Raw genomic sequence first — 25,634 nt, forward strand, 5'->3', positions numbered from 1 at the left:
GTTCCACAGAAAAAGTGCCTGAAAGCTGAAGGCTTTCTCTCCCATTCTACTTTTAAAATCCTAGGAGCTTACCACTGTGAGGTCTTTAAGATAAGATGGGGCCTGATTATTCAAGACCTTGTATATGAGGAGAAGGATTTTAAATTTGATTCTGAATTTAACGGGGAGTCAATGAAGAGAAGCCCTTACGAGGCACTTTTGAGACAATGACGTCATGCTTCGTTCAAACACCAAAGCTACTTTTCTAACACCACTGGTGGTGTTAGAGTCTTAACACCACCAGTCTACTAATTTGTTCACTATTATTGCTACTATTTACTACTAATGTTAATGCTACACCTTCGACAATACACATCTCTGACATGGTGATGAATATTCACAGTGATTGAAAGCAATTAAGTAAAATTAATTAACTGTGGTACTTGGAAAGCGTTCCATCCATTTCCCCGTTGAGACGTCTTTAATCACCTGCAGGTAGTCATTATTTCACGTCTACCCAAAGAAAGCGCTGCTGAAGTACAAGTTTGAAATTCCATGTTCTACATTTTCATGTGTTTTTTTGTAAAGCCGTGCCTCAGAGGCTGCCTCTGAAGTGCTCACAGGATGCACACACAGACGAAACTGCCCGTGAATTCTCTCTTTATCTGGGCCTGATTGTGACACTCTAGCAAGTTTCTCGACCTTGACGAGACGAGAAGCTGCAACTTGTTTGATTTTCATGGAAATCCAGATATTTACTTTGTTTACCAGCAGCTGTGACTCGTTCATTTTCATAGAAATCACCTCGTTCATAAATAGAGGAGTGGATGCAAACAATGAAGCTAAAATGCAAATACTAATAATATGCTTATGTTGTTTGTGCAACTATTACAACAGCGCTATGAGACCTCATGGCACAGCAATAGTTGTTGATAACAGTGCTACACCACATGTACTGAGAGTGGAGTTTATACATGTATTACTAGTTTATATTAAAACAGCTAAACTCACACTGTGATGCATGAACGAGCACACTGGGAACACGTCAGTGACAGCACACGTGAACACACCTGGAGTCACTTCATTTAATCAGGTGCTGGTGAATCGTGTTATTTGTCCTTCTGGGGTTTGGCCCTATGAAATCTAGGCAATATATATATATCAAAGTACAGTGTGTCCTCAGGAGGTCAGCAAGTTGACTGAAAACTGTGATATACAAGACAGAGAAGACAGTACCCAAACCCCATGAGAATTTTATTTGTGTAGGCTTCTCATTGTCATTGAGTCTGGAGTCAATATTTGATTACTTTCTTGTATTCAGTTGCTACTTTTACTGCTCCACTACTGTTATGTACACCCACTGTTTCCTGAGGTTGTATTAAACTGTGAGAGCCCCTGGTGACCCCAAACCCACAATGAATCTGAATGAATTCCTTCCACTTTTTTCTTTTTTTGGACTCGCAAGAGTCGTTTTCACTTATAATGTACAATATAATGCACTGTGTTCAAAACAATACATTATACTGCAAGGATTTTTGTTTTTCACTTTAAACCATTCAGTTCAATGGTCTTAAAACTAAATCCTGACAAGAAATCTTTTCCAAGATAGTGTCCAAGATATTTTTATTTTTTATTCCTATTTATTCTATTTGCAGTTGTACATTTCTTTTCTTTTTCCTTCCAAGTAATCCAAGTGAATTTCCACCCATCAATTGAATTCATCCCTTGCAACAACACGAGCTGTCACAATCTTTTCCACGATTTCTGGCAACATTAACGGACACTTTAAAGTGAACGCTAATGTTGCCAGAATACACACATACTTACTAGAGGTTCCTGGTGGTGCGCAGAAAAAAAAAGACATCATTGTTGGTTAATTTTTTGTAAATAAGTTTTGTGGAAAATGTAAAGATGCATGCAAGTTTGTATTCTCATTGCATGTGTGTGTGTCTGAGCAGGTGTTTATTTTGTACAACATATCATTTTCCAAAAGTCATTTGGCCCATCTGCAGTAATGCATAATACTGTGTCGGCATAAGTACGTCCATTAATGCTGCATGTTGTCAGTTAAGGTCAGCGTATGATGGAAAATTATAATTTCACACCAAACAGAAATATTGACTGAACTCAGTTCAGGAGTTATTCTTTATTTTGGAAAGCTATGCACAGAGTTTCCATCCCCCATGGAAAATCTGATCAGCACGTGATCTCTTTTTATACGGCTCATTTGAGTCTCCGAAGAAGTCGTAAACATCCTCCTTAGAGCCATCGTTTTCTCGATAACAGTGACGACAACAAGGAAAACTGGAGAGGATAAACTCCTTCTCTATGACTGTTTTGAAGTCATAAAGATAAATAATAAGTTTACAGTCAACTGTAAAACACACCCTTTTAAATGATTTGTTTTCTTGTTTACCTGCTTTGATTTGAAGTAATTTTGAACCTAACCTGTCAAAGCTTTGTCCCAGATCTCTAACACATCCATATTAGTGGAAATATAACACCTTTATCCCAAATTTAAACTTAACCGGTCTGTTTGCCCTTCACATTTTTATTGGATGTGGGAAGTTTAACTTCAGCAGTGACCTTCTCTCAGGTCTGTCATCCGACTTGTTGACAGTAAAGACAAGAAGAAAAAAGAATGCAAAAGTTTCAAAAACACTTCTTGGCAAATTTTGTTAAGTTCAGTCTCCAGAAGCCGTGTGCTGTTAGCAAAATTACACGGACCTTTAAATTGTCATTTAAATTGTCCGCATAATCATGTTACCCCTGTTGTAATGATAAGAAAAATTAAAAACAGGAATGCTTCATTAATTAGTTGTAACCTAATTTTTTATTTAATGAAATTTTAATTTGAATACAGTTTTTATTTTAACTTAAATCCAGACCTCAAAGCGTTAATGATTTTGGTTTTCACTGATCATTGTTACATACGTTTGTTCTCAAACTCCATAATCGTGTCATATACGAAGCGTGAAAGAGATGAGTGCAGGTATTGCGGCAGGTATCCTTCCAATGAGAGTTTTTCACAATCTTCCTGTGTCTACTCTCTCTTCCACATGAGTATGTACTATCTCTCCAATTAGATAAAAAAGACTCAGGCTGTCCTTGAAGCATCAACATAGTCAAATAGAAGATGCAAAATCAGATGAATGGGTCATCAAGATCCAAACAGAATCCAATGACTCACAGTCCTTCAGACCTTGCCAAACAGAGGCTCGTACTTAAAAGGATTTATCCGAGGGTTACTCATAAAGTGAAGTCTGACCTTCATCAAAATCACAGACAAATGCAAACCATGTAAACTAATAAATATTAACAGCAGTTGTACTTAATATGTCTTTATCGAACACACAAGTAACTCACTGTCCATGCTAGAAAAATAATGTGAGCCTATTTTTCCTAGCAGTTGTTTTTTAAAGCTACTTGGAGTCAGGTGATCCAGGGAACAAGCTGAGACGTGATAGAGGCTCTGTCTTTAGCAATCATTGAGGTAATCGATTACCAAAGCAGTCACTGAACTGGGTCATCTGGGGAAACCCAGTGCACCAAGTCACCAGTCAACCATTCGCTCTCACATTTACATCTATGACCAGCACTAATTAACAGGACACACACGTCCACATCTGTGGAGATGACGTATGAATTGCACAAAAAGAGGCCCCAGCCAACGAGGAGGATGGCGCCAACCACTGCACCATCCCTACAGTGTCTTCAGTATCATGTACAATTAGTGGTGGCTGTAACTGTATTGTACCAGCAAAACCAGATTCGGCAAGGGCAACAAACTACTTCGACCAGTTTGGGATGAAGGGAAAGTGAGGAGCTGGAAAAAGAGCAAAGAGACAGAAAACAAATAGAAGCACTTGATAGGCTGGTGTGACCGGTAATTGCAAACCAGGAACAGGTAGTTCCAGAACTGGAGCTACCTGCAGAGCTGTGGAAGAGAGGGTAACGAGAAACAAAACGGGGGAAGAGAGAGAGAGAAAAAAAATCATTGTTTCATTGCAACTAAATGTCAGATTTAGAGCAACTTGTTACTAGAAGACTCTCTGCTGAATGTCACCTTTCTTCACGTCCTTGAGTTCATTGTAAAATTCCACTAACCCTGCTCAACTTAATGTTCAACTCATCCTTACACTTCCACCAAATGCTAGAAACTGCAGTCAAAGTATCAGAACTGCAAATTAGGTAAACATGACTCGGTTCTTGGAGAAGTTCTTGTTCTAGGATGCCCTCTGGACCCAGTGGAGGTGGTGAGTGACAGGAGAACGGCGGCTAAGCTGTCATCACTGTTGGACAACGTCTCCCACCCCATGCAGCAGACTGTGACAGCACTGAGCAGCTCCTTCAGTGGGAGACTGCGGCACCCACGGTGTGGGACGGAGAGATTTCGCAGGTCTTTCCTCCCCACTGCTGTCAGACTCCACAATAAAGACTTTAACTGATCAAACACACACATCCACACATGTGCAATAACACTAAGTGCAATAATCTTTTCTGGCATCGTTGTATTTTTACTCAGTTGTATATAGCATTTGTATTCTATTTTTATCTTATTGTATATTTTATTCTATTTTATTCTACTGTATATAGTATTTTATTTTATTCTATTCTGTACAGTTGTGTACTGTATTTATTCTTATTGTATTCTAATTTTTGCTTCATAACTTTTGCACTGTCCACTTCCTGCTGTGACAAAACAAATTTCCCACGTGTGGGACTAATAAAGGTTATCTTATCTTATCTTAAGAAACCCTCGGGAGAGCCTGATCATCAGGTTTGCACAAATTCCAGGAGAGATTTTGCCCCACTCATCTCTACAGAAACTCTCAAAATCATGTAGGTTTTTTTGGTGGCACTTGGTAACTCTGAAGTTTCAGCTCCACAGATTTTCTATAGGGCTTTAACTTTGTGTAATGTTTTGGGTCACTGATATGCTGGACATGGCAGCTTCAGTGTTCTGATTGAGGAAAGGTGGCTCTTGTCCAAGATTTTACAATACATGACAACGTCCGTTAACCCCTCAATGCTGTGTAGCTGTCCTGTAACCTTAGCAGAAAAACAGCCCCCAAATAAAATGTTGCCACCTCCATGCTTGACTGTGGGGATGGTCGAGATGATGCCAGAAAACCCCTTTTTTTTAACCTTGTGCTGACCAAAGGACTTTCTTCCAGCCTTCTCAGAATCATTTGCAGGTCCTTGAAACGAGCTTTACAGTCCACTCCCACTCCAGCCTTGTGGAGGTCTACAAGCTTGCTGCTTATGTCCTTTGACAGATCTTTGGCCTGGGAGAAATTGTTTCTGTGGACAAGTGTTTTTTTATGCGTGGATCAGATGGGCACAGAGCCAATCAGTGGGATACAGGGGATCAAGTACTTTTTGTTTTGTTTGTTTTACTTTTCTGGATATTTGGTTGAGAGTCTGTCTCTCTCCATTAAAACAAAACTACCATAAACATTAGGGACAGTTTGTTTCTTTATAAGTAATCGAACTTAAAGAAATGCACAGGGAGCCACTGGAGACAAACGCTGGGGACTGGAGTGACGTCATGCAGTCTGGTAAAACATTAAGACGCCTATGTGCTGCTTTCTGAACTAGATGAAGGACAGAGATTCATGGAAATTTCTCGACAGGAAAGTGGAAAACGAAATTCATGCAAGCTGTAGATGCGAACATTTACAAATCCAGTAGGAGGCACATCTGAGAATCCTCAGTGTTAATTAAAAATAATCATGTCACTTACCGCCAACACTGTGCACATATTCCTACTAAAATGAAACAGCAGGAGATTCTGACCTTGGAGGCATGGCCATAGAGGTTGAGACTATCATATTCAGTGTTTGAGTAACTGTCAGTTCAAGAGGACAGACAGTCAACATTGTGTCATTTTATGGCCTGTCTGCACAAACACATTCCCTTCTCACATGTATCATTTCCCTGCCATCTATCGTGCAACATCATTCACTATAGAATTACACTCTCACTAAATCTTTGGCATGTTTATTATTTGGCCCAATACATGGATTCCAGGAAAGGGAATTAAACAAAAACAACAAAGAAAACATCTGATTGTACACCTTCTCCTTCGTCAAAGGCCGCTCTGCTTAGTGCCAAAGAAATGACTTTGCTGATACGATAGAGCAGTATTTGTGCTTGGGTTACTAAATAACTGAGTCAGTTAGGAAGCTGTTATTGCAGAGACATATTATTGCTAATGGCCAACAGCCATTAGTCATTTCCATAAGATGTAATGAGTAATCAAATAAAACACCCAACACACATCCTTCAAGTCATATAAATGAGCAGTAGCCTCTTCACGGTGGATGCCGTTGTTACTTTTGTGTTTATATCCTGTTAGAGGTGCTGATTGAATATCCTGACAGTCTTTCAAATACAGATTTGAAGAGAAGTCTTTCTAATCTCTGAGCTCTGACCTCCTTAATGGCGATCTCGCCCTCTGAGATCAAACATGATGTCATTTTTGTTTTCTTTTCTTAATGAAGTGTAGCTCGGAAAGTTTTGGAAAATGTATCAGGCTGAATTATAACGGCTTGTAATGTTGACCAGCAGCACTGCAAGTGGAGCGAGAGCCTGTTCGCATATGCAGCGGTGCTCTGGCGGGAAGATATTCCTCTATCACCACCTGTCGCCTTATCAGTGGCTACATGGAAATGAGACATGTATATGTATTGTGTATCTTAAGCACACTGGTTGTGTTAAAAAAAAAAATTAAAAAAAAAAAAAAAAAAGGCAGTTTCAGTCTGTTTGCATTTATTTATTCTCTGAAAAAGTCAATCCTAAAGGTTTTTGTTTTAAGGGCACAGATTTGAGTGCTGTTGACAAGAAAATGAATGTTGCAGTCACGTCAATAATATATCAGATTGAGTGTGATTAGTGTGCTGTAGGTTATAGGTGTTTGTTTTATGTGTGGAGAGACAGTGAGCACAGGCAGAAAGAGGCATGAAAGAACATAAAAAGACAGGCCAGTAATGTGTACTACTCTCCTTGAAGTTGTGAGGCGTCTTCCTCCTCCCCTTCCTCCTCCTCCCTCCCCGCCTCAAGGCCAAAACTCTGTTGAGGCCATTTACATAGAGGGCTAAAAAGGGGAGCTGACAGAGCCTGACAGGTGACACTGAGGAGGGACAACTCAGAGCTGACTCTCACACAGCGAGCCATTACTCAGCCTCTGAACACGCACCCACTCGAACAAACACCACGGAGGAGGACCTCAACCTGAGCAGAGGCACAATTAACACCCCAAACTCCCTGGTGTGAATTTGGAAGTCAGTTGAATTTGACAGAGAAAAATGCTTTGCCAAGTTCTGAGGGAGTGAGCTGAGCTCGGCCCAACCGCGATCAAGACAGGAGCACATCTTAATCATCTAACAGGTAAACTGAACTTTTGTTCTTCATGCTGTTTTGAGGCAATTTTTTAAACAGTTTGTAGCTCACTGATGTTAAACTAAAAGGCTTTAAATGCTGCACTTTAGTGTTTGCACCCATATTTGATTATTTATTATTACTTATTACCCGTTAAATTGAACAAAATCACACTCCAGGCTGTCTTTGACAAATGAGGCTGTTTTATCTCATCTCCATACTGCTGAGATGCAAAGAGTGGTACCGTCACAACACATGTTCATGATCTCCTGCTGCAGCAGCCACATTTCACCAGTGGCTATCTGTGTATTCAGTTTATCAGATGTCTGCACTACTGCTTCCTGCATTGTCCTTTGCGCGTACACATGCTACCTGCTGAACAGATCTGTTTTTGCCTCGACCTAATCTCACGATCAGTTAAACCGTCTCGAGCCGCCCCTAGTTCAAACTGTCGGCAGGTCGAGTTACATTTACCTTTCAAATGGAGAACAGGTAGTGCGACACTAGAGATGGCAGTTGAGCCTGACACAAAGAAGCGAGGTGGGTGGGTGGGAGGGGGATGGGATAGTAATACACAAATAAGTTGTAAAAGAATTGTGTCAGTGGGATGGGTGAGGAGAAAAAAACATGTGCACCTGGTCAGCAATGTGTGATTGCAAAGGGAAGGTCAAAGCAAAGCACTGCGCAAAGACAATAAAGAGATTTAGTGGTGTTTTGAAGTGTTAAGGGTTGAGCAACGACTGAGTTTGAGTTAATATTTGACCTGATGAACAATATCAGGGGTTTTTTATAGCTTTTCCTCTGAATGAGGGCGTGTAACAGTTTGTAGCTGTAATTTTTTAAAAATCAAGAGAGCAAAGGAGAAAGAAATGGTCTGTGGACGCCAAGTGCAAAACCTTTCCTTTTGTTAGGGGGGAGGTTGTGTTGTTCTCTCTGCAGTGCACCTGCTGTCACTTTCTTTTGCACCAAAACAAGTGAAATGGACTCACAGCGGTTGATATCTCTAAAGTTTAACCGACTCTGTCCTATTACTGCGTATTGCTCGAGCCGTGTGCTAGGGCAGTCTACTAATACTTAAACAGAGCCCACAGGGGCTAATGATAAACTCTGAAGTATTACAATCTTTACACATTAACAGTAGAATATTTACAGGAAATTTCCAGAAGCAATCCCACAGATTCAACTACCAAAACAAGAACAAGAACAACCAAACAAACACAATGTCCCTGTGAGCAGATGTTTCTTTCTAAATGAAGTAAATTTGTAAGGTCAGAGAGTCAGACTATAATCTGTGAAGTGTCCTCAGTGCATTCCTTCTGACCAGCCACCAGACTGAAACCTGTAAAAGTTTAACAAGTTTGTTACCAGATTAACAGACATGGAAACAGAGCAGGAGATGTCACATCCAGCCAATCAGTTTAAATTTAGCTACTTTATTACTGTAGATGCAGGGAGCTTGCGTGGGATCATCAAACGACTTTTCCTCTTTTCGTAAGACCTTGACCTGGCTCAGTGTGCCTTTAAAACACATGAAATACAATAATTAGCCACATATGAACCTTTAAGTAGGTGTTTAAATATTTGCTAAATCCTTACAATGTTCAACGTTTGCTTGTTTTGCGTAAGTGTCATTTTGTGGTTAATCAGCGTTGGTAATATTGAAATGAACTGAATTTTCAGTGTGCTGCATCAGACACTAGTCACTGGGAGTGTTATCTGGAGGTCTTCTACCTCGTACTGCAGTGCCACGGGCGTCCAGTAAAGGGGCACGCCCGACAACTAAACCGCAATTTGAAAGAGAGTGTAATTGATTCAGAATCCGCGGTTAAAGGAGTCTTTAAACTGATAAGACGGGTGTAATTATACCGAGAAATCTGTCCTCATCCTACTGAAGCATTCAGCAGACATGTGGAGGGAGAGAGCTCCCTGTGCAGGAATGTGAAGGGCAGATGGAATGATTAGGTGGAGAACAAGCAGGGACTTTGTGTAGATGGGAGAACTGGGACAAGACCGGCCCTCGGGGCACAGAGAGGAGAACACCTGTGCTGACATCGTTCATCCCTAATCCACAAACACACAGAAACCCTCAAAATGACTGACTTTTAATACCAAAACTACAACATTAGGGTTCTTTCCTAGGAAGATATATAAAGCTTTGAGTTTGAATGGAATAGGGACTTTTATTGTGGATTCATTTTGAGACTCTCCCATTTTTCACACATCAATGAATCGGTTAATATTTCCAGAAGAGTAAAGAAATAATCCATTCGGCTGTTTTAGAGGGTGTTCATCAGATGTTTTAATAAAATATAAAAGAAAGTACAAGATAAAACGCAAAAATACAAAAAAAGACAGGTAAAGGATCCAAACAAATTCTATGAGTCACTATTCAGCAGGCAGTTAGACGTGATGTAAAAAAAGGTGACGAAGTTAAAACTTGAAGGAGACAGTATCTGTCGTAAAAGCCAACCAAGCGTGGTGCATGTGAGCTGTGATGACAGGACGTTTTTTAAGAGGAAGTACAAACCAAAAGAAGGCTCTCTGTGTGGAGGCTCTCCAGCCTTCAGTGAAGCCGCTTTATTCCCACCAGTTTTAAACAATTATATCAAAACTGGTTAGATAATGTAGATTCTTTTAATATTCACTGCAGCTGATGAGAGATGCTGTATAATACACTGAACAGTCTTGTAGAGACCCCAGAACAGGAATGGATTCCCAAAACAATCAGGGTGACTCTCAACACGAGTCCTCACGCTTTACATTTCCACAATGAAGACATTCATCCAGCGTGAAAATCTGATAACCCCGTAGGTGTTGACCAGGATGTTCAACAAACAGCGTTCAACAAATAACAAAAAAAGAGATCCTTGGCTTTCATTGCTTACTGAAGACTGACTCATTCACTCCCTCTACATTACAACACTAAACTACACAGTGCGCATCCAGCAGCCGTTAATAAGTTCTATGATTTATAGCAGAACTAAAGGTCTTTGGCTTTTCTTTTTTGAGGCCTGATCAAAATGTTGTCATGACTGGCGCTGTACCTGCAGCACTGCCCACACTGTGTAGGGGCTGGAGGGCTTCTTTTCATTTTGTGGTCACTTAACTGATTTATATCTTTGTGCATGCTGCCTTATCACACAGCATATTTGACCCGTTATGCATCGTTCCCGAAATACTCCTTGACAGGATAAAAACTTTAAACTTTGTAATATTATCAGTGTACCAAGTGAGGCTAAGAACACTAAGGATTTATCCAGTATGACTGGATAAATCCTGCCTTGGCTAGGCATGACTGTAAACTGTTGCAATTTCTATGGCATTTTTAAGAACTCTGAATACTAATCTGTGCATTTCACTCCAGCAGGGACTTCAGGACAGACCAAGGCAACAGCCTGAGAGCCCAAAAGGAGAGTTGACAAAGGACGTCAAAGACCTCTAAAGATGGAAGATACCCAGCAGGTTTGGCACGTGACGATACCCTCCCAGGAAGACGCTGGAGAGCTGCAAAAGAAGGTGTCAGTGGCAAACCAGCCCGAGTGCTCCATCTGCTACAACACCTACGACAATGTCTTCAAAACACCCAAGCAGCTGCAGTGCACCCACACCTTCTGCCTGGAGTGCCTTTCCCGCCTCAATGCGCTGTCCAACCACAACAACAAAAACCCCACCTTAGACATCCGTTGCCCCATCTGCCGGCAGGCCACTATTTTGCCAAAGGAAGGACCCCCAGCCCTAGCCACCAGCCGCGAGGTCCTCTGCGAGCTGCCCAGCCACCAGCAGCAGGAGGAGCCGGTGTGGCTGGAGGGGGAGAGGCTGTGCTACAAGAGCAGGCAGAATCATAATAGCTCAGGGGACCCTGAAAGTCCTACGGCCTTCTGCGTCTGCATTGACATTGGGTCCTCCAAGATGGACACTGCTCCCGAGCTTCCACAGCGCCATCTCACTATGGTGGACAGAGTGGCTGACTGCAAGAAGATGATCCTCTTCATTCTGCTCCTTGTGCTGCTTATTGTGGTCGTTTTGTGGCCTCTGCAGTGCGTGTTCAGCACCGGGAATATGCGCTGCTTCAGCGAAAGCACCCACACGACCATCAGTACCACCCCCAACCCCAACATCACCAGTGCCATGTTCAAGAAACTGGTGGGATAAACATTGAAACTACCTGGACTTCACTTGTAAATGCTTAGAATATTGTGAATGATACATTTGTACTGTTGTGTGACATTTTAATTATTATTATTATTATTTCCAAATTGTCTTAAAAGTGTATTTTATTATTGCTACACAGAAACAGCTCCTCACATTTTCAATTTGAAAAAGAGCCGCAAAGCTTAAAGCGTCTATGTGCAAACTTTTTTAGACATTTGACTTCAGTGCCTCCCGGTGGCGGTTTAAAAAACTGCAAGCAGGCAAACAGCCCGTAAAGTAACACTGACTGCAGCCATTTTCACCAGTGACATGTTATTATGGTGTTATAGGGCAAAAGAATTCTTGACATAGCTTGTTTTGTTTTTTTTTACGTTATAATGAGATGAAATTTCTTGTTCACACAGACAACCATAAACTGTAGATAAAGGATGGACTAGCTTCAGTCTGTAAAGTGAAGCCAACATGGATGCGCCTTAGCCAGCAGGGAGAACTACGTACTTCTCACCTGATTTATTACCTCATTTTTCTAAAGTGGGTGGGTCTTGTCATATCACAGCCACTCATTATGTATATTTAAAACAATAAAAAATAAAACTAAAGGCTTCAATGGTAGACCATGAACCAGCAGCTATGTCCATCTTTTACAGTCTGTGGACACGACTGATTTACAAATAACACCACACAGTGAAGCGAGACCAGCTTCATCTGTGTTTGTTTAGCGGCACAGAGAAGATGAAGAATCTCAGCACTTTAATCTGCACTTGTATTTTGAAATTAGACATGATTTTTTGCTTTCTAGCAGGCTCAATGGACTGGAGCGCAGCTGGGTTAATTTATTGTGTCTACTTGTACACAACCAGGAAAGCTCAGAGACACTGGCACATGAAAGTTGAACTTTGCTTTGCAAATATCCGTCTGGCAGCACGAAGAAGTGTTCCCAGTATGTCAATGAAAAACTATGTGTAAAGTGTGTTTTCTTAAGACCTTTTCTACAAACTTTAAATAAAAAAAACAAACAAAAACTCAGATTATGATTCTGGAAAATAAATCATTTGAACAAAGTTGAATCACAAATTAAGTTTCTAAAGCCTCAAACAGACACAAAGCTACTCACACCCTTTTATGCTAATTAAAACAAAGCGTAATCTCATTATCAAGTTAAAAAACAAACCATGCCCTATGTAACCATTAAACCGTCACCATAAAAGCCAGCTCCTCCTTTGTCTGGACAGGAAGCCGTCTTTATTTCTTCCTGGATTCTGTGTGACATGACGGAAAAAGTTAGGTTGTGGGGGCTTTCCAGAGCTCACACGTGGCATATGGATGATAAGAGCATTATGTTGATTCGAGCTTCATTTAGAGGAAGCCATAAAAGGAGAATTTCCTCAAGTACCAGCTGAAGCTGCCGGTAAATGTGGTTAAACAATAAATCCAGGCGAAAGAGAAAGGTGCTGAATCACGGCCTCGAAGCAGTTTCCCCTAAATAGAAAAAGGAAGTCAAAATAAATACTTCTTAATAAGTTCTTGTTAGTTGGAAATAAACTTCTCTACATTTAAATTGATCATTTCCTATAAAGAAGCCTTTTATAAATGCCTGCCTCCAATAAAGCAGATTTGAACGGCCAATTTTCTTGTGACAGGCAGCAAAAGAAAACTAGCTTGTTGAAATTCAGCTAGGAAAGCACTAATTTCACACTCATCGCCTGTTTTATTTGCTCTGGAGTTCTAAAGCATATTTTCTTTAAGCCACTTCAACCATGAAACACTGGTGTTTTTTCAGTCTTTCCTGCCTTGCTTTTAGTACGAGCAGGTTGGTGATCAGTACCGTGCTGTAAAGCTTTTACCAAATGAAATGACAAATGGAGTGACTAAGCATAGAAAGGTATGAGCTTGTCATTAGCACAGCCCATGATTCAGTAGCTTGTAGAACCACCTTTAGCAGCAATAAAAGTTAAAGTAATGATTTTCTGTAAGACTTTATCAAACTCTCACATCACTGTGGAGGATTTTTAGCCCACTCTCTTCTTTACAACATTGCTTCACTTCATTGAGATTTGCGGGCATTCGTTTAGGTACAGCATAAATGTTCCACCCAAAGATGAGGTCTGAACTCTGACGGGTAATTGTAGCACGATGATGCTTTTCTTTTTCAGACAGTCTGTAGCAGATTTGCTACAGTGGGATCATTCTCCTTTTGCATGACCCAGTTTGAGCAAAGCTTTAGCTGTCAGACAGATGGCGTCATATTTGACTTGAATACTTTGGTATACAGAGAAATTCATAGTTGACTCAAAGACTGCAAGGAGCCAAAGTCCTGTGGTTGCAAAACCCAGATTATCACCTCTCCACCACCATGGTTGACAGCTGGTGTGAGGTGTTTGTGCTCATGGGCTGTGTTTTTGTTAAACATAGCACTGTGCATTAAACATCTTCACTTTGGTCTCATATGTCCTGTTCCTGAAGTCTTGTGGTTTGCTAAGATCCAGCTTTGCAAACCTAAACTACTGTACTGTGCACAGGAGAAAGGAGGCCTTCTCCCAGCAACTTTTTCATAGTTCCAAAGTTTTGTGCTATCATAAACTTTAACATCAACTCAGGCCTGAAACGTAGCGCTCATGTCTTTGGTCGTGGTTTCTCTTAGAACTGCATGGTTTGACCTCAGTCTGAATTTGCTCAAACGTCCACTCCAAGACAGACTGGCACCTGTCCCAAATGTTTTTTCCACTTATAAATAATCCCAGTCTGGAACGTTGGAAGTTTGAGTTTTTGGAAGTAGCTACATATTCCTTCCCAACAGCAGTTGCTTCTTTCCTTTATGCAGAGATGCTCACATTTCTGGATAATCAGTAAATCAAATGCCTTTGATTAGCAGCACCTAGCTGCTACATTACCCTCTTCACTTCTTTGAAAGCAGCAAGTCCTTAGTTTTTCCACACACTGCTGCACTTTGGCTTATTTTTGTAAATAATTAAGCAGCTGTAATGAGTCTCACACATTCACACACTCACACCTGAGACTGTATTTAAATGATATGAAGACCTTGGTAAAGACCCGATTATTTTTATGAAACGTACCGATATGACGTGACTGTAGAATGAAAGATTCTCTCTCCTTTGAAGTAACAAACTAAAAGAACATAAAATCAAATGAAAACATTTAACCTTATATAGTGCCATCATAGATTTTTATTAAACTATGATAAATCATTTTGTTGCTCTGACAGATCATCGTGTCAGCCGTTGTAGTCTATACAGCAAAAAACAAGGCGTCTGGGTGGAGCCAGTGCAAGAAAAAGAGCAAAAGGGAAAAGCTTCCACTGAACGACACTACTCATTTCGGGTTTACTGCAATCAGAGGAACAGGGGGATGAAAAAACAAAAACTAACAAAACAAACAAACAAACAAAAAACCTCCGAAATGCACACACATTGAACTCATGTTCAAGTAAGTGTAAGATGACGAGCAGAGTGAAAATACCACATTACTTCTGCAAAGCTCTGTGTGCGCTGGTACAACTCAGAGCCTGAATTTTATCATTGGTAAAATTACAGATTTACAAAAAAGTCAAGGTACAAAAAAAGCAAGAACAAATAAAAATCAAAAACTATACAATCTGAAACAAAAAACAAAAGATAAACACTGATGGCAAAAATTTAGTGCACTACAAAAAAAACAAAAAAGCTGACGAACATCCACACAGCCTGAGGTTCAGCAGTTTCACACTTTCAAGTACTGATGTTTCACCAAATCATAAACACAATCTGACCAATAGAGGCAGAAGAAAAATACAAGAAAGAAAGAAAAAAATTATCCCAGCGCAGGACGAAGAAAACAAACCAACAAGTCTCATTCATTGGACATAAATCACAGTTCATGAAGAGAAAAACAAAAACAGGAGGATTCACACGCCATCAGTGCTCGAATTCAAGGGACGAACAAGTGGTGCAGCATTTTCTTCACCCACAGACGTCCTGTGGGCCTTCACCGACATTCATGTAAAACAGAGCTTTTATTCACATAAGAGTCAACCATTTAAAGAAAGAAGAACTTGATTGTGCTTGGCTGCATCATAAATTGTGTTCATTTCAAAAATAACATTAAAATCACAAGCTGCACCTGCGGGAGTCCAGCTGTAAAGACGAACGGTGTGAACGAGTGCCACGCAGTCACGCTTTTATTTTGATGCTTGAATAGGAAAAAAGTGGACTGAACATATTACCAAGGGTACGTTCCACCGGTCAGACATTCAGTAGTTTGTTGGGGGGTTTTTATATAAAAAAAAGAAAAGAAAAAAAAAGGGGGGTTTTCAGGACATTGAGTGACTACGGTTTAAACCATCTAGGACAGACTTCCAACATTTCTACGCTTCTATTTGCACAGGATATTTTGGTGCTGCTTCTTGAGGCTAAAAGTAGCCAACAAGCTGCTGCACAGCCCTTTGCACAGCGGCACCGCTGTCTTCCTTATCACATCAGTGACGTCAGCTTACTCTCTCTGCTATCATCAAGCCTGGATTACGGCCATCTTCTAAATTACTTTTTGGAGACAAATCTATTCTTCAATCTCGGGGTGATTACAGTGGGCCAGATGGCCATCTGCCTCACTGTAATCGCCCCCCTTTCCCTTGTCTCCTTGTGACAATCTACCCCCTGACAGATGTTGAACAGCATCAGACCCGCTGATTAACAAGGACAACCAGTCAAACTAAGCTGCGAGACGGCGGTCGGCTGAGCACGACTCCGACCGTCCATTCAGGAATCCTTTCCACCCAGTTTTCTGTCAAATATGGACTTCAAATATCTAAGAATGATTTCTTACACCACAGCGCATCTTTATAAATATATATTTAAATAAACATCAAAACATAACCATTATACCAACATCAGTAAAAGAAAAAAAAAATGACTTCATGGACAGAACAGCCCTAGTTTTCATGAATGACTGTTCTTTAACTGGAGGTCATGTTCACGTTCATAGACAGTCGGGGCAGACGGGTTTTGTCCCGACAGCGAAAACAAATCACCTCCAAAATTGTCAAAGAACAGTGGATTGCATTTGCAGCTAGTGAGATTATATATAACTCCTTCACAATACAAAACTTTGATAATCAGTCATATCTAAATAAAATTTATTCACTTTCACAACTTAAAAAGACAACTTCATTAAAGATTCAAAGGAGGGAGGGGACTTGCTTGCCCGTCTTGTGACTGGGGTCATGAAGCAGGTTATGCAACTGCCCTTGCCATCACTCAGCGGCCACATTAATAACCACCACAGCTGGACAGACAGAACACAGCAAAAACGGTCTTAGAATCCAATTTAGACGACAAGCAGCCAAGACTGAGAAAGAGATAACCGAGTGAGTCGGGGCAGCGTGCGGACAAACGGCTTAGTTTTGACCTCTTCCCTTAGTCCCACACAGCTACGTTCACTTGAGGCCAGGCCGGGCTCCACATTTAATATCTGTCACCCTAAGAGAAAACTGTTTTTCGCCCTCATGTAGACTTGCAGAGTAACAGTGGGTTTGGGTTGGCTAGATTACAGACACATCCTGTGACAAGGCACTTGTGCTGGTTAAGAAAGGGAGAAGCATTAGCACAGGAGGGAAGAAAAAGGGCAAGTGGAAGTGGGGGGCCTGAGTAAGAGCACTATGCTGTGGACTCCACAGAAGTCCGGACAGACAGAAGTCCAGCAGGACGGTGGCAGCAGACACATCAGCCCGCCACTTTCGGTCCACGCCAAGATCCAGCGATGTGGAGTGTACCGAGTGTGGAGCCCCCCCCACCCTCCCAAGGGATTTTCAGGAGCTGAGAAAGTGAAAGAAACACAGACATGTAGACCAAGTACGGTTTGGATTTTACATTTCATGACTTGATGCTCGAATCAGATTGAAATTATAAAATAAATATAATGACGCTGTTCTCAAGCATCACTGAAGTTACAGTCCTCAGTCTTTCTGGCAGGGATCTTATTTACTCATTTATTATTAATTAGATTTTTATAACTTCACTCAGGACATTTTGATATTTAGGAATTTATTGATCCATCATGCTGCTCTTCAACATTCCCTGTTGAGTGCTGCACATCAAGCAGCAATAGGTGCAGGTTTAAGTGCACCCATTACTTACTTAATACTTTCTACATACAATCATATACGCCTCCAACCACACGCTCGTAAACACTGATGCACAGCTAAAAATTTGAAACTACCCATGAAAATTAAATCTTTTCCATATTTGTATCAAAGTTTGAGCCAAGAAAGACGGAGAGAGGCTGAGGAGAATGGTAGTTAGTCTTTTATGTTATGCATTTTAAAAAATATCTGACAGAAGTCCTCCAGAAACAACACGCCACATTCAATTAATGCATTTTAAATACATTCAACTGTAATCAATGCTGTATTCAGAATACGTTTTGTGCCTGTGACCCCAGAATCAAAGTCATGATTCATTCCCTGTAACACTGCTGGGTTCCTTGTCTTGGTGCTTATATTAGTCACCATGACAGAAAAGAATGACAGTGTGAGAACTGAGGTTCATTATAATTTGAAATTAAATTCAGTCTTTTGTTGCTCTTAAAAAAAAAAAAAAAAAAAAGAAGGGAGCACTGGTATTCTTTAAAGCCAACTCAGCTGCTCCTGGCTAACCTATAATTTAAAACTGAAAAAAATATAGGAAAAGTACCTTTCTGCTTACACACGGAAAATTAATTCAACACTGGAAGAAACAGAACTTTCCGCCATCAGCGGAAGAACACCTTGAGCTTTGATTTTAGGGGAAACATTTTCTGACACGTCAGGCTTAAGTTAGTTTTGTTTTTTCCACCCAAAGCTACATTTACTGTTAATGGAATCCAGCACGTGAAACCAGAAATGCTTGTGGTAGTTTTCTAAACTGACTAAGGCAGAAGGAAAAGGAAACAATGAAACAAACAATGTTGGGCTTTTTTTTTCCTAGCTTAAAGGATGGATCTCTGAGAAACATGGAAATAAAAATTGACACTTACAGAGAGGCAGACAGAAGAGGAGGTCCACGGCGCCGATTTTACCTCCTGGTATTACTGCTGAAAGATGTCTGAGGGCTTTTGAAGTTTATGTTCTCGTATACGCTTGATGAATCGTCGTTTGTCAGCCTAAAAGAGAAAATAATCGCTGTGAAAATGAACCCACTGTCAAACCCTGTTTAAGTCCTATGATGACATTTTTTTAACACTTGTATGCCTGATGGACTTACACAGAAGAAGAGCGTGAGGAGGTCATGTTGTGCTTGGACCTCGAGTTGGTCATCTGGGGATATTTGATATTGGAATATTCCCTCTCTGTCATCTTATTCCTCTGAAAAGTGACAAAAAATAAATTAATCTGTCATCTACTGAAATTACTCAATCTCAAACTGTAACCACATTCAGCAGTGAAAGAGCAAGTGGTAAACACGCCTAACCAGCTGACATGCTGATGATTTGCCTCTCAGCTCTAGCGTTTAAAATGTAACTGACGGACTTTATACGGCTTCACTGCTCCGTCAAAAATCTAATGTTTTAATACAGTAAAAAACACTAATATAGCCAATTACCTGCTCCTCCTCCAGTCTCTTCTGCACTGTGTCTATGTACTGCTGCACAGCCATGTAGATGAACTTATACTGAGCCTCTGTTTGCACCATGCCTGATCTCTGCTGCCGTACCCTCTGGATGGTCTTTGGGACATCGATGTCGCAGTCGAGACCTAAAACACGCAGATCCAAATGTTAGCAGAACTGAAGCACAAAGATATATATCTTTATTAAAAAGTAAAGGATTCACAATCCAGAAAGTTTCATATCTGAGCCTCATACCTTGGCGGTTAATAATGTCGATAAGGATGTCAATGACGATAATTGTGCCAGTTCTGCCGATGCCTGCACTTTAACAAGAAGAAGTTTAAGGTTAAAACCATGTGTAGCTACAATACTTGAAGAAAAGCATCAGAATCCAGGTGAAAAACAGTTATGAGAATATTTGAGTACACAAGTATAAGCTGAGGTTTCACTTGTTTTTATTTCCATTTATTGCTTTAAGGGAAAAAAAAAAAAATCAACAATTTTCATCAACAATCCCACCATTAATGTCTGCTGATGTAGACCGTGAAGGCAATGGACAATTGTGGTGCTTTCAAAGTAGTCAGCAGAAATCAGGCCCACTGTTTACAAATGCAGATAAGCTTAAAATGTGCTGACAAACTGCTGAATTGACTGCAAAACCAGAATATGGACTGTTGAGCTGCATGAAACCAAACCCCGCTCAAACTTGACTGGTAAACAGTGCTGAGACAACCAGAAGGCTTCTGCTATCTTGGTCCTTGCTTACAGACTGTGCATAAGCACATCTCTGTTTATAGAGGCGGATTTATCTGAAGCCAGCTGACCGCTGTGTTTAAGAGTCAGGTCAGTGTTGTCCTTGTGTTTACAGTACATGTTTGGATGGGTGTGTTAAGAGAAAGAATACCACACTAAAAAAACTGTTTAAAACATTTGGTATCAACATGTCTGCAAACGCAATAGACACAGTGTGTGTGCAAAACTGTACGTCTGAATTTTTAAAAAAAATGTTTTTTATGTTAATTAATTTGGGATATTTTTTTTTCAAGACATTGCATTTATCGCAACAATGTGTGTGTTGCTTGTTTTGATATATCCATTAAAAACAGATCAAACAGCTGCCTGTTCTCTACAGATTTTTAATAGTTAGGCCCTCAAAATTACCTATTATATTTAGTTATATTCAGCGAGATTAAGAGTGTGTGTGTTTAAACCTTCATTTCTGAACGAACACCGAGCTTGGGACTTAATCGGAGGTCGACATTGATTGTGGCCGACCACATTGTGGTCACACTATATCGGCCGAATTAAAATGAAAATTAAAACTGACAAGTTGTTAACCAAACTGGCGTTCTTAACTCCAGATTATAAACCTTAATCATAGCACACCCAAGTGGCCAACTGGAAAAAAAAAAAAAAATTAAACAAATTCAGTTGGTGAAATTTAGGTGCTTACGATTAACCCTTACAACCACAGGAGCATTTTCAGCTGGGGCCAGCCTGATTGACATACATTGTGTAGATTTGCACTTTTAGCTCATTTCAAAGGGATTCTGCTGATCTGGTGGCTGGACAGACTGCTGAAGTCCAATGTTCTTCCTCATGTTCACAAAACCACTTTGAACTTGCTTTGTGACTAACTCTTTGTGACTATGAAAGTAAAATGAAACTTGTAAAAGGAAACAATAAATAAATATGTAAACACAAACACAGCCAGCTTTAGTTTCAACTATGAAACTATATTTAAACTATGACCAACTCACATTAAGAGGCCAAAAGTGTATATGCCACTATACCAAGTGCAGACTTTAACCAGCAGGTAGGGTTCCCAGGTTCTTGGTATTAATGTCAAAATTTGGCCACAACTTCAAATGGATATTCATCAAACAAGCTGGGGTTTTTTTTGTTAAGTCTCAGATTTCAGTTCCTGGTTACAAGGAATTAAACCTGATGCTGAACTAAAGGTTTCTGATTCTGGGACACTTTCCAGTTGTAAGGAGCAGTCATCAATATTTTTATAGCCACTCTGAGTAAACTGTAGAAACCACCAGGAGTTCAGCACTTTCAAAAGTAGTCAAACCAGTTGCCCAGTACCGACAGTGCTATCACAGACAAGTCACTGAGATGCCAGTCGCACCATTTTGATATCAACAGACTTTCATCTTTCAGTACATCACTGGCTGATGGGATGCCTGCATATAAAAAAAACCAACAAAAAAAAAACAACCACAACAGCAGATGCTTCTAACAAAGTGCTTTATGTATGTGTATGCAGAAGAACATAACTGTTATTGTCAGTGTGAGAAACCGATCTCTTTGTTGTTGTTTTTTTATAATCCCAACCCAGAATTAGTGAAGTTGCATGAGCATCCTATAATAAAATAGTCCATTTTCTTCCTTGTCATACCTGCAGTGGACGACAATTGGCCCAGTGTGTGGAATGGTGCTCTGGGTGCGGTTGACCTCCTCTAGGAACCAGAGGACGCCTCCAGGCTCGTTGGGCACTCCGTGGTCTGGCCAGCTCAGGTACTGATAGTGCCAGATGTACCTCACAGGCTCCTTCTATAAGTGACAAATATGATGAGGTGAAGTTACCAAAAAACGATTTAAAAACAAAAACAAACAAACAAACAAACAAAAAAAACAGAACTAGCTATCGGAAAATGAAAACCAAAGGATTCCTAGAACCTAAGACATTTCCTCTCCAAATCAGCCTGATGAGACTGTGTTAATGGAAACTCACAATCAAATAACATCATAATTCTCAATAAACCAAAGTGTTGTTTGTGTTGTCACACCTTATCTGAATAGCCTACGTCGTGCTTCTGATCACATTTCTTCTGAATAAAAACTGAACTGAAACATACAGACCTATTCTGGAAACTAACTGGAACTAGACTGAAATGAAAAGAAAAAACTCAAATCAAAATTTAACCCATTTAAAGAAGAACTGTAATAAAAGTTAACAGAGGATATTCCATCTCTGTTGCTATAGCCCACCTAACATCCAGACTGTGTGTGTGTGTGTGTCCAAATATCACCCCTGAAATATTCAGTGTTCCTCACTGATCAAAGCAACAGCCTCTAAGCTTTCATTAATAAACACAGAAAAAAGAAAAGCAGGCACTCTGAACTTTTTGCTTATTATTGTATACACGCGCCAAACGCAGCATTAAAGATTTTTTTATTTATGCATTTAGCACAAGAAAACTGAGCATGAGCACTGGATTGTGGATCTGTGAATCCACAAGTGCAAGCTTATAGTGTACAAACACAAGCATGTGCATGTGTGGTGTGAGATAATTTGTCCTCAGGTCAGTGGGTCGGCTCAGACTGGGAATAGAGCGTTCCCTACCCGGTCCAGACGTGTCACCTCCAGCTTCCTCAGGATATGGTCTTGTGCTGGCCGCTCGTCCACATTCCTCACCAGCACTTTTCCAAACTCCTTAGTGGCATGAAGGTCTGGCCAGTATCGGAAACATTTGTTCTAAATCAGAGCAAAAAGTAGGATTTAGTTTTCCATCCAGCCTAAAAGGTGACTGTTTGGCAGCAAAGGGTAACATGGATGTAGTTCTTAATATTCAACTCAAAGCTTAGATATCTATGGTTTTAAGTCTGCGGAAAGTTTTAAACATAAGCACAAATCTTGCTGTAATTGTTTTTATTTTCTTGGTTTTAAATACGTCTGACGTATGAAAGGGTTTATAATGGTGCATGCAGCATCTATTTACATGATGTACTTGATGTGTAAAGTACACAAAAATAGAAGAGCAAGTCGTGCCTGTGTGTGTGTAGATCTATGAATATTTTAAAGCATGCAAAAATGCCCAAGTGCCTGCTGCATTAACGTCTTTTATCAGTCAAACTGATACTGAAAAGACACAAAGTGTGCATTAAAAAAAATCAATAAATAATAAAATGAAAAATGCACTACAATGCTGGGAATGAAGCTTTTGATACTAAAAATTCCTGAAGCATGACCTTCCAACACTGTTTGATTTGCCCTCTCTAATGAAAAATACTGCTCTGACTGACGAGTATTAGACCATCGAAAGAACCCGCTCATCTCGAGCAGCTTTTCAATCAGCTTACATGTCATATCAGCCATCTTTCTCCCCTCCCCCCTAAACTTAACACACGCCATCATTGCTACTACATGACCGCACACCAATCTACAGCCATCTAATAATGCTTTACATCTGAAAAAGCTGAACAAAAATGAGTGAGAGCAAACCACCAGTATTTCATATAGGGCAATGCATAAAATGTGAGCATTTTAAATTAAATCAGAAATATGTTTTTATGTTGACAGTTTTTCTCTTCCATCCACTGAAACAGGATAAAGAAAAAAGATAACAGCAAAAGAAAAATTATATCAGGAAAAGTAAGACATTTCCATTACGTCCATTAGCTTTCCTTTAGGTATTTTGTACATGGAACTAGAGTTTCACTGCCCCACAGACCCTCTGCTAAAATATAAAGCTGCATATTTGGGGGACGCTTGCTGCAAACTGCTCACCCGTCCTCGTTCCATCTCCTTTGTGGTCATGACAATTACATGTGAATTCTCCTGATACACCATCTTCCAGAAGTCAACGACTGTGTTTTGTAGACACCCTTGGGTGGCAATGAAGACTTTCCCCTCCTCCACAAAACGTCCATCTTCATGCATACTCTATGGGTGTGAGCATGAATGATAATTATGCAGCTATGATCACATGAAGATGAGAACCTAGCATGCTACCAGATAAATGTTCTCAAAATCCCAGGAATACTCATTATTATTACTACTACTATATTTTTTTATAATGCATTTGTTGATACACGTCTTATCTAATGCTGAACACACTCACTCTGATATAGTTGGCATTGATGTAGTCTGAACCAGGAACATCAGGATCCATTTCCCTGATTTCAACACGTGTCGTGTCGACTGAAAACACAAAGTAAAAACTATTAGCACACAACAAAAAGTCTACAGCTTTGTGAGACCACACTAGATTTTGTCCCCTCCCCAAACATAACATAAAGGCTGTGAGCCATCAAAGCAAAACTCTGCATGCTCTGCTTAGGCCTCTATGTTGTCTATTTGTGTCACTTTCCACAGGAAGTTGGAGAGGCAGGAAATGGCAGGCTGCTGTGTGACTCACAGGGGAGGATATTCTTGTATCTGTTTTTACTCTTGTTTTCTGGCTTTTGGCCTTCTTTCCGGGGATACAGCAGTTTACACTCCTGCTGCTGAAGTACCTGAAGATTGACAGCAAAACAAAGAGAAACACAGAGTTGGGGGAAGTTTCGAACAAAAGGAAATCCACAATAATGGAACTGAAATTTAAAGGAAGACAATTATATATGAGCTACTCTAGATTAAAGTTAACAGTGTAATGGGCTTTTACTACAGCAGGGGTCACTCTGGAGTGGAACAATAGGAAAACGGCAGCATTCACATTGCACAATGAAGAGGAAGCATTTCACCATACGAGTTGTTATTAACAGCACAGTTCTTTATTTATACTTCCTATTAAAATTCATTTTAGAGGCCGGCTCTGCTTTTGAAGAATAGATATGTCAAGCAATTATATCAATCTTTATTTCCTTTGCAATGATAATTAAAACCAGGTGTGCCATGAATTAGGGCTGCCACGATTAGTCGACTAGTCACGATTACGTCGACTATCAAAATCGTCGACGATTAATTTAATAGTCGACGCGTCGTTTGAAGCTTTGTAAGATCACAAAAGACGCAGGAATAAGTAGTAGGATTTAAGAGTGTAATAACGGCCTGAAACAGAAGATGGCAGCACTGCATGTACAAGGATGCCAGCTGCCGTTAAACCCTGAAGAAGAAGAAGCTGTGTCCCAGAATTCATAGCGCGGCCATGCTCAGTTTCCAACAATGGCGGCAGCTAGTTAGTTTTAATGTTACTCTTATTATTCATTCTGGGTCACAAAATAAACATTTTACACATTTTCAGGCGCGAATGTAACTGTGTAAACCTCAAATACGGCCTGATATCCATTTATGAGGACATTATACTACTACTGTTATGTGGCTCTGATTTTTCATAAAAACAAAAATCAGGTTTTTCTTTGTTTATACATTTATCGGGCCCCAATATGCCCAAATATCAAAGAGAAATTAAAAATGCATGCAGTGGAAGAGTTCGGGTCTTAGGAGGTTAAACATGATATATAAGTCACTTAGAAAACTTAAAAATGTTATTGTTTGGCTTTTTTCAGTATTTTATTTGTTCCTGAGTAAATCGGTTTGGCTGAGATTAAAGTTATAGTTTTTACACAGCTGAATAAACGTCAAGCAGACAGCTGATTATCAGAAGTGTGAGATGCTCGAGAATATACTCCAGTGTCCTGTTATATTTTAGATAGCAAGGAGCAGACGGCTGAGTTTATTAAACTTCACCGAAACAATCTGCAAATTTCATTAAAATTTAATAAACTATTATCTTGTCTTTATTTTTAGTTAGCACAGACCTTAAACACTTAAAGCTGTAAGCTAATGATAGTTATATAAGAGCAGATGCTGCT

The 25,634-nt window shown here is 40.1% G+C and overlaps 2 protein-coding genes across 5 annotated transcripts in view; one reads left to right on the forward strand and one right to left on the reverse strand.

The window, feature by feature from the left end:
* Positions 1-6,985: 6,985 nt before the first annotated feature.
* rnf223 (ring finger protein 223) lies at positions 6,986-12,648 on the forward strand. Of its 2 annotated transcripts, none has more exons than XM_085260792.1 (2): positions 6,986-7,371; positions 10,730-12,648. In XM_085260792.1, exon 2 carries the CDS (start codon positions 10,807-10,809, stop codon positions 11,512-11,514), a length of 708 nt encoding a protein of 235 aa, XP_085116918.1. In that variant the 5' UTR covers positions 6,986-7,371; positions 10,730-10,806; the 3' UTR covers positions 11,515-12,648. The 2 variants fall into 2 exon arrangements, with proteins under 2 accessions (XP_085116918.1, XP_085116917.1); XM_085260791.1 differs by having other exon boundaries at positions 6,987-7,371; positions 10,727-12,648.
* A 2,028-nt stretch (positions 12,649-14,676) lies between these two features.
* Positions 14,677-25,634, reverse strand: part of ptpn11b (protein tyrosine phosphatase non-receptor type 11b) — a 35,113-nt gene continuing 24,155 nt past the window's right edge. For all 3 annotated transcript variants that reach the window (XM_085259241.1, XM_085259240.1, XM_085259242.1), the window contains exons 7-16: positions 24,239-24,335; positions 23,942-24,021; positions 23,608-23,763; positions 22,444-22,575; positions 21,496-21,650; positions 19,347-19,414; positions 19,086-19,237; positions 18,747-18,847; positions 18,520-18,645; positions 14,677-17,321 (exon numbers count right to left, since the gene is read on the reverse strand). In XM_085259241.1, the coding sequence (XP_085115367.1) occupies positions 18,558-18,645; positions 18,747-18,847; positions 19,086-19,237; positions 19,347-19,414; positions 21,496-21,650; positions 22,444-22,575; positions 23,608-23,763; positions 23,942-24,021; positions 24,239-24,335 (1,029 nt within the window). In that variant the 3' untranslated portion in view covers positions 14,677-17,321; positions 18,520-18,557. The remainder of the gene's footprint in view (positions 17,322-18,519; positions 18,646-18,746; positions 18,848-19,085; positions 19,238-19,346; positions 19,415-21,495; positions 21,651-22,443; positions 22,576-23,607; positions 23,764-23,941; positions 24,022-24,238; positions 24,336-25,634) is intronic.

Source organism: Mchenga conophoros, linkage group LG20 (assembly GCF_057382185.1).
Source record: "Mchenga conophoros isolate Kocher_MC1m ecotype Shallow Benthic linkage group LG20, M_conophoros_male_GT1.1, whole genome shotgun sequence".
In the NCBI taxonomy this organism is placed as follows: Eukaryota; Metazoa; Chordata; class Actinopteri; order Cichliformes; family Cichlidae; genus Mchenga; species Mchenga conophoros.

What these genes read in the sequence shown, in the direction of transcription:
- rnf223 (XM_085260792.1), top strand. Translation starts at nt 10,807, where the DNA reads ATGGAAGATACCCAGCAGGTTTGGCACGTGACGATACCCTCCCAGGAA.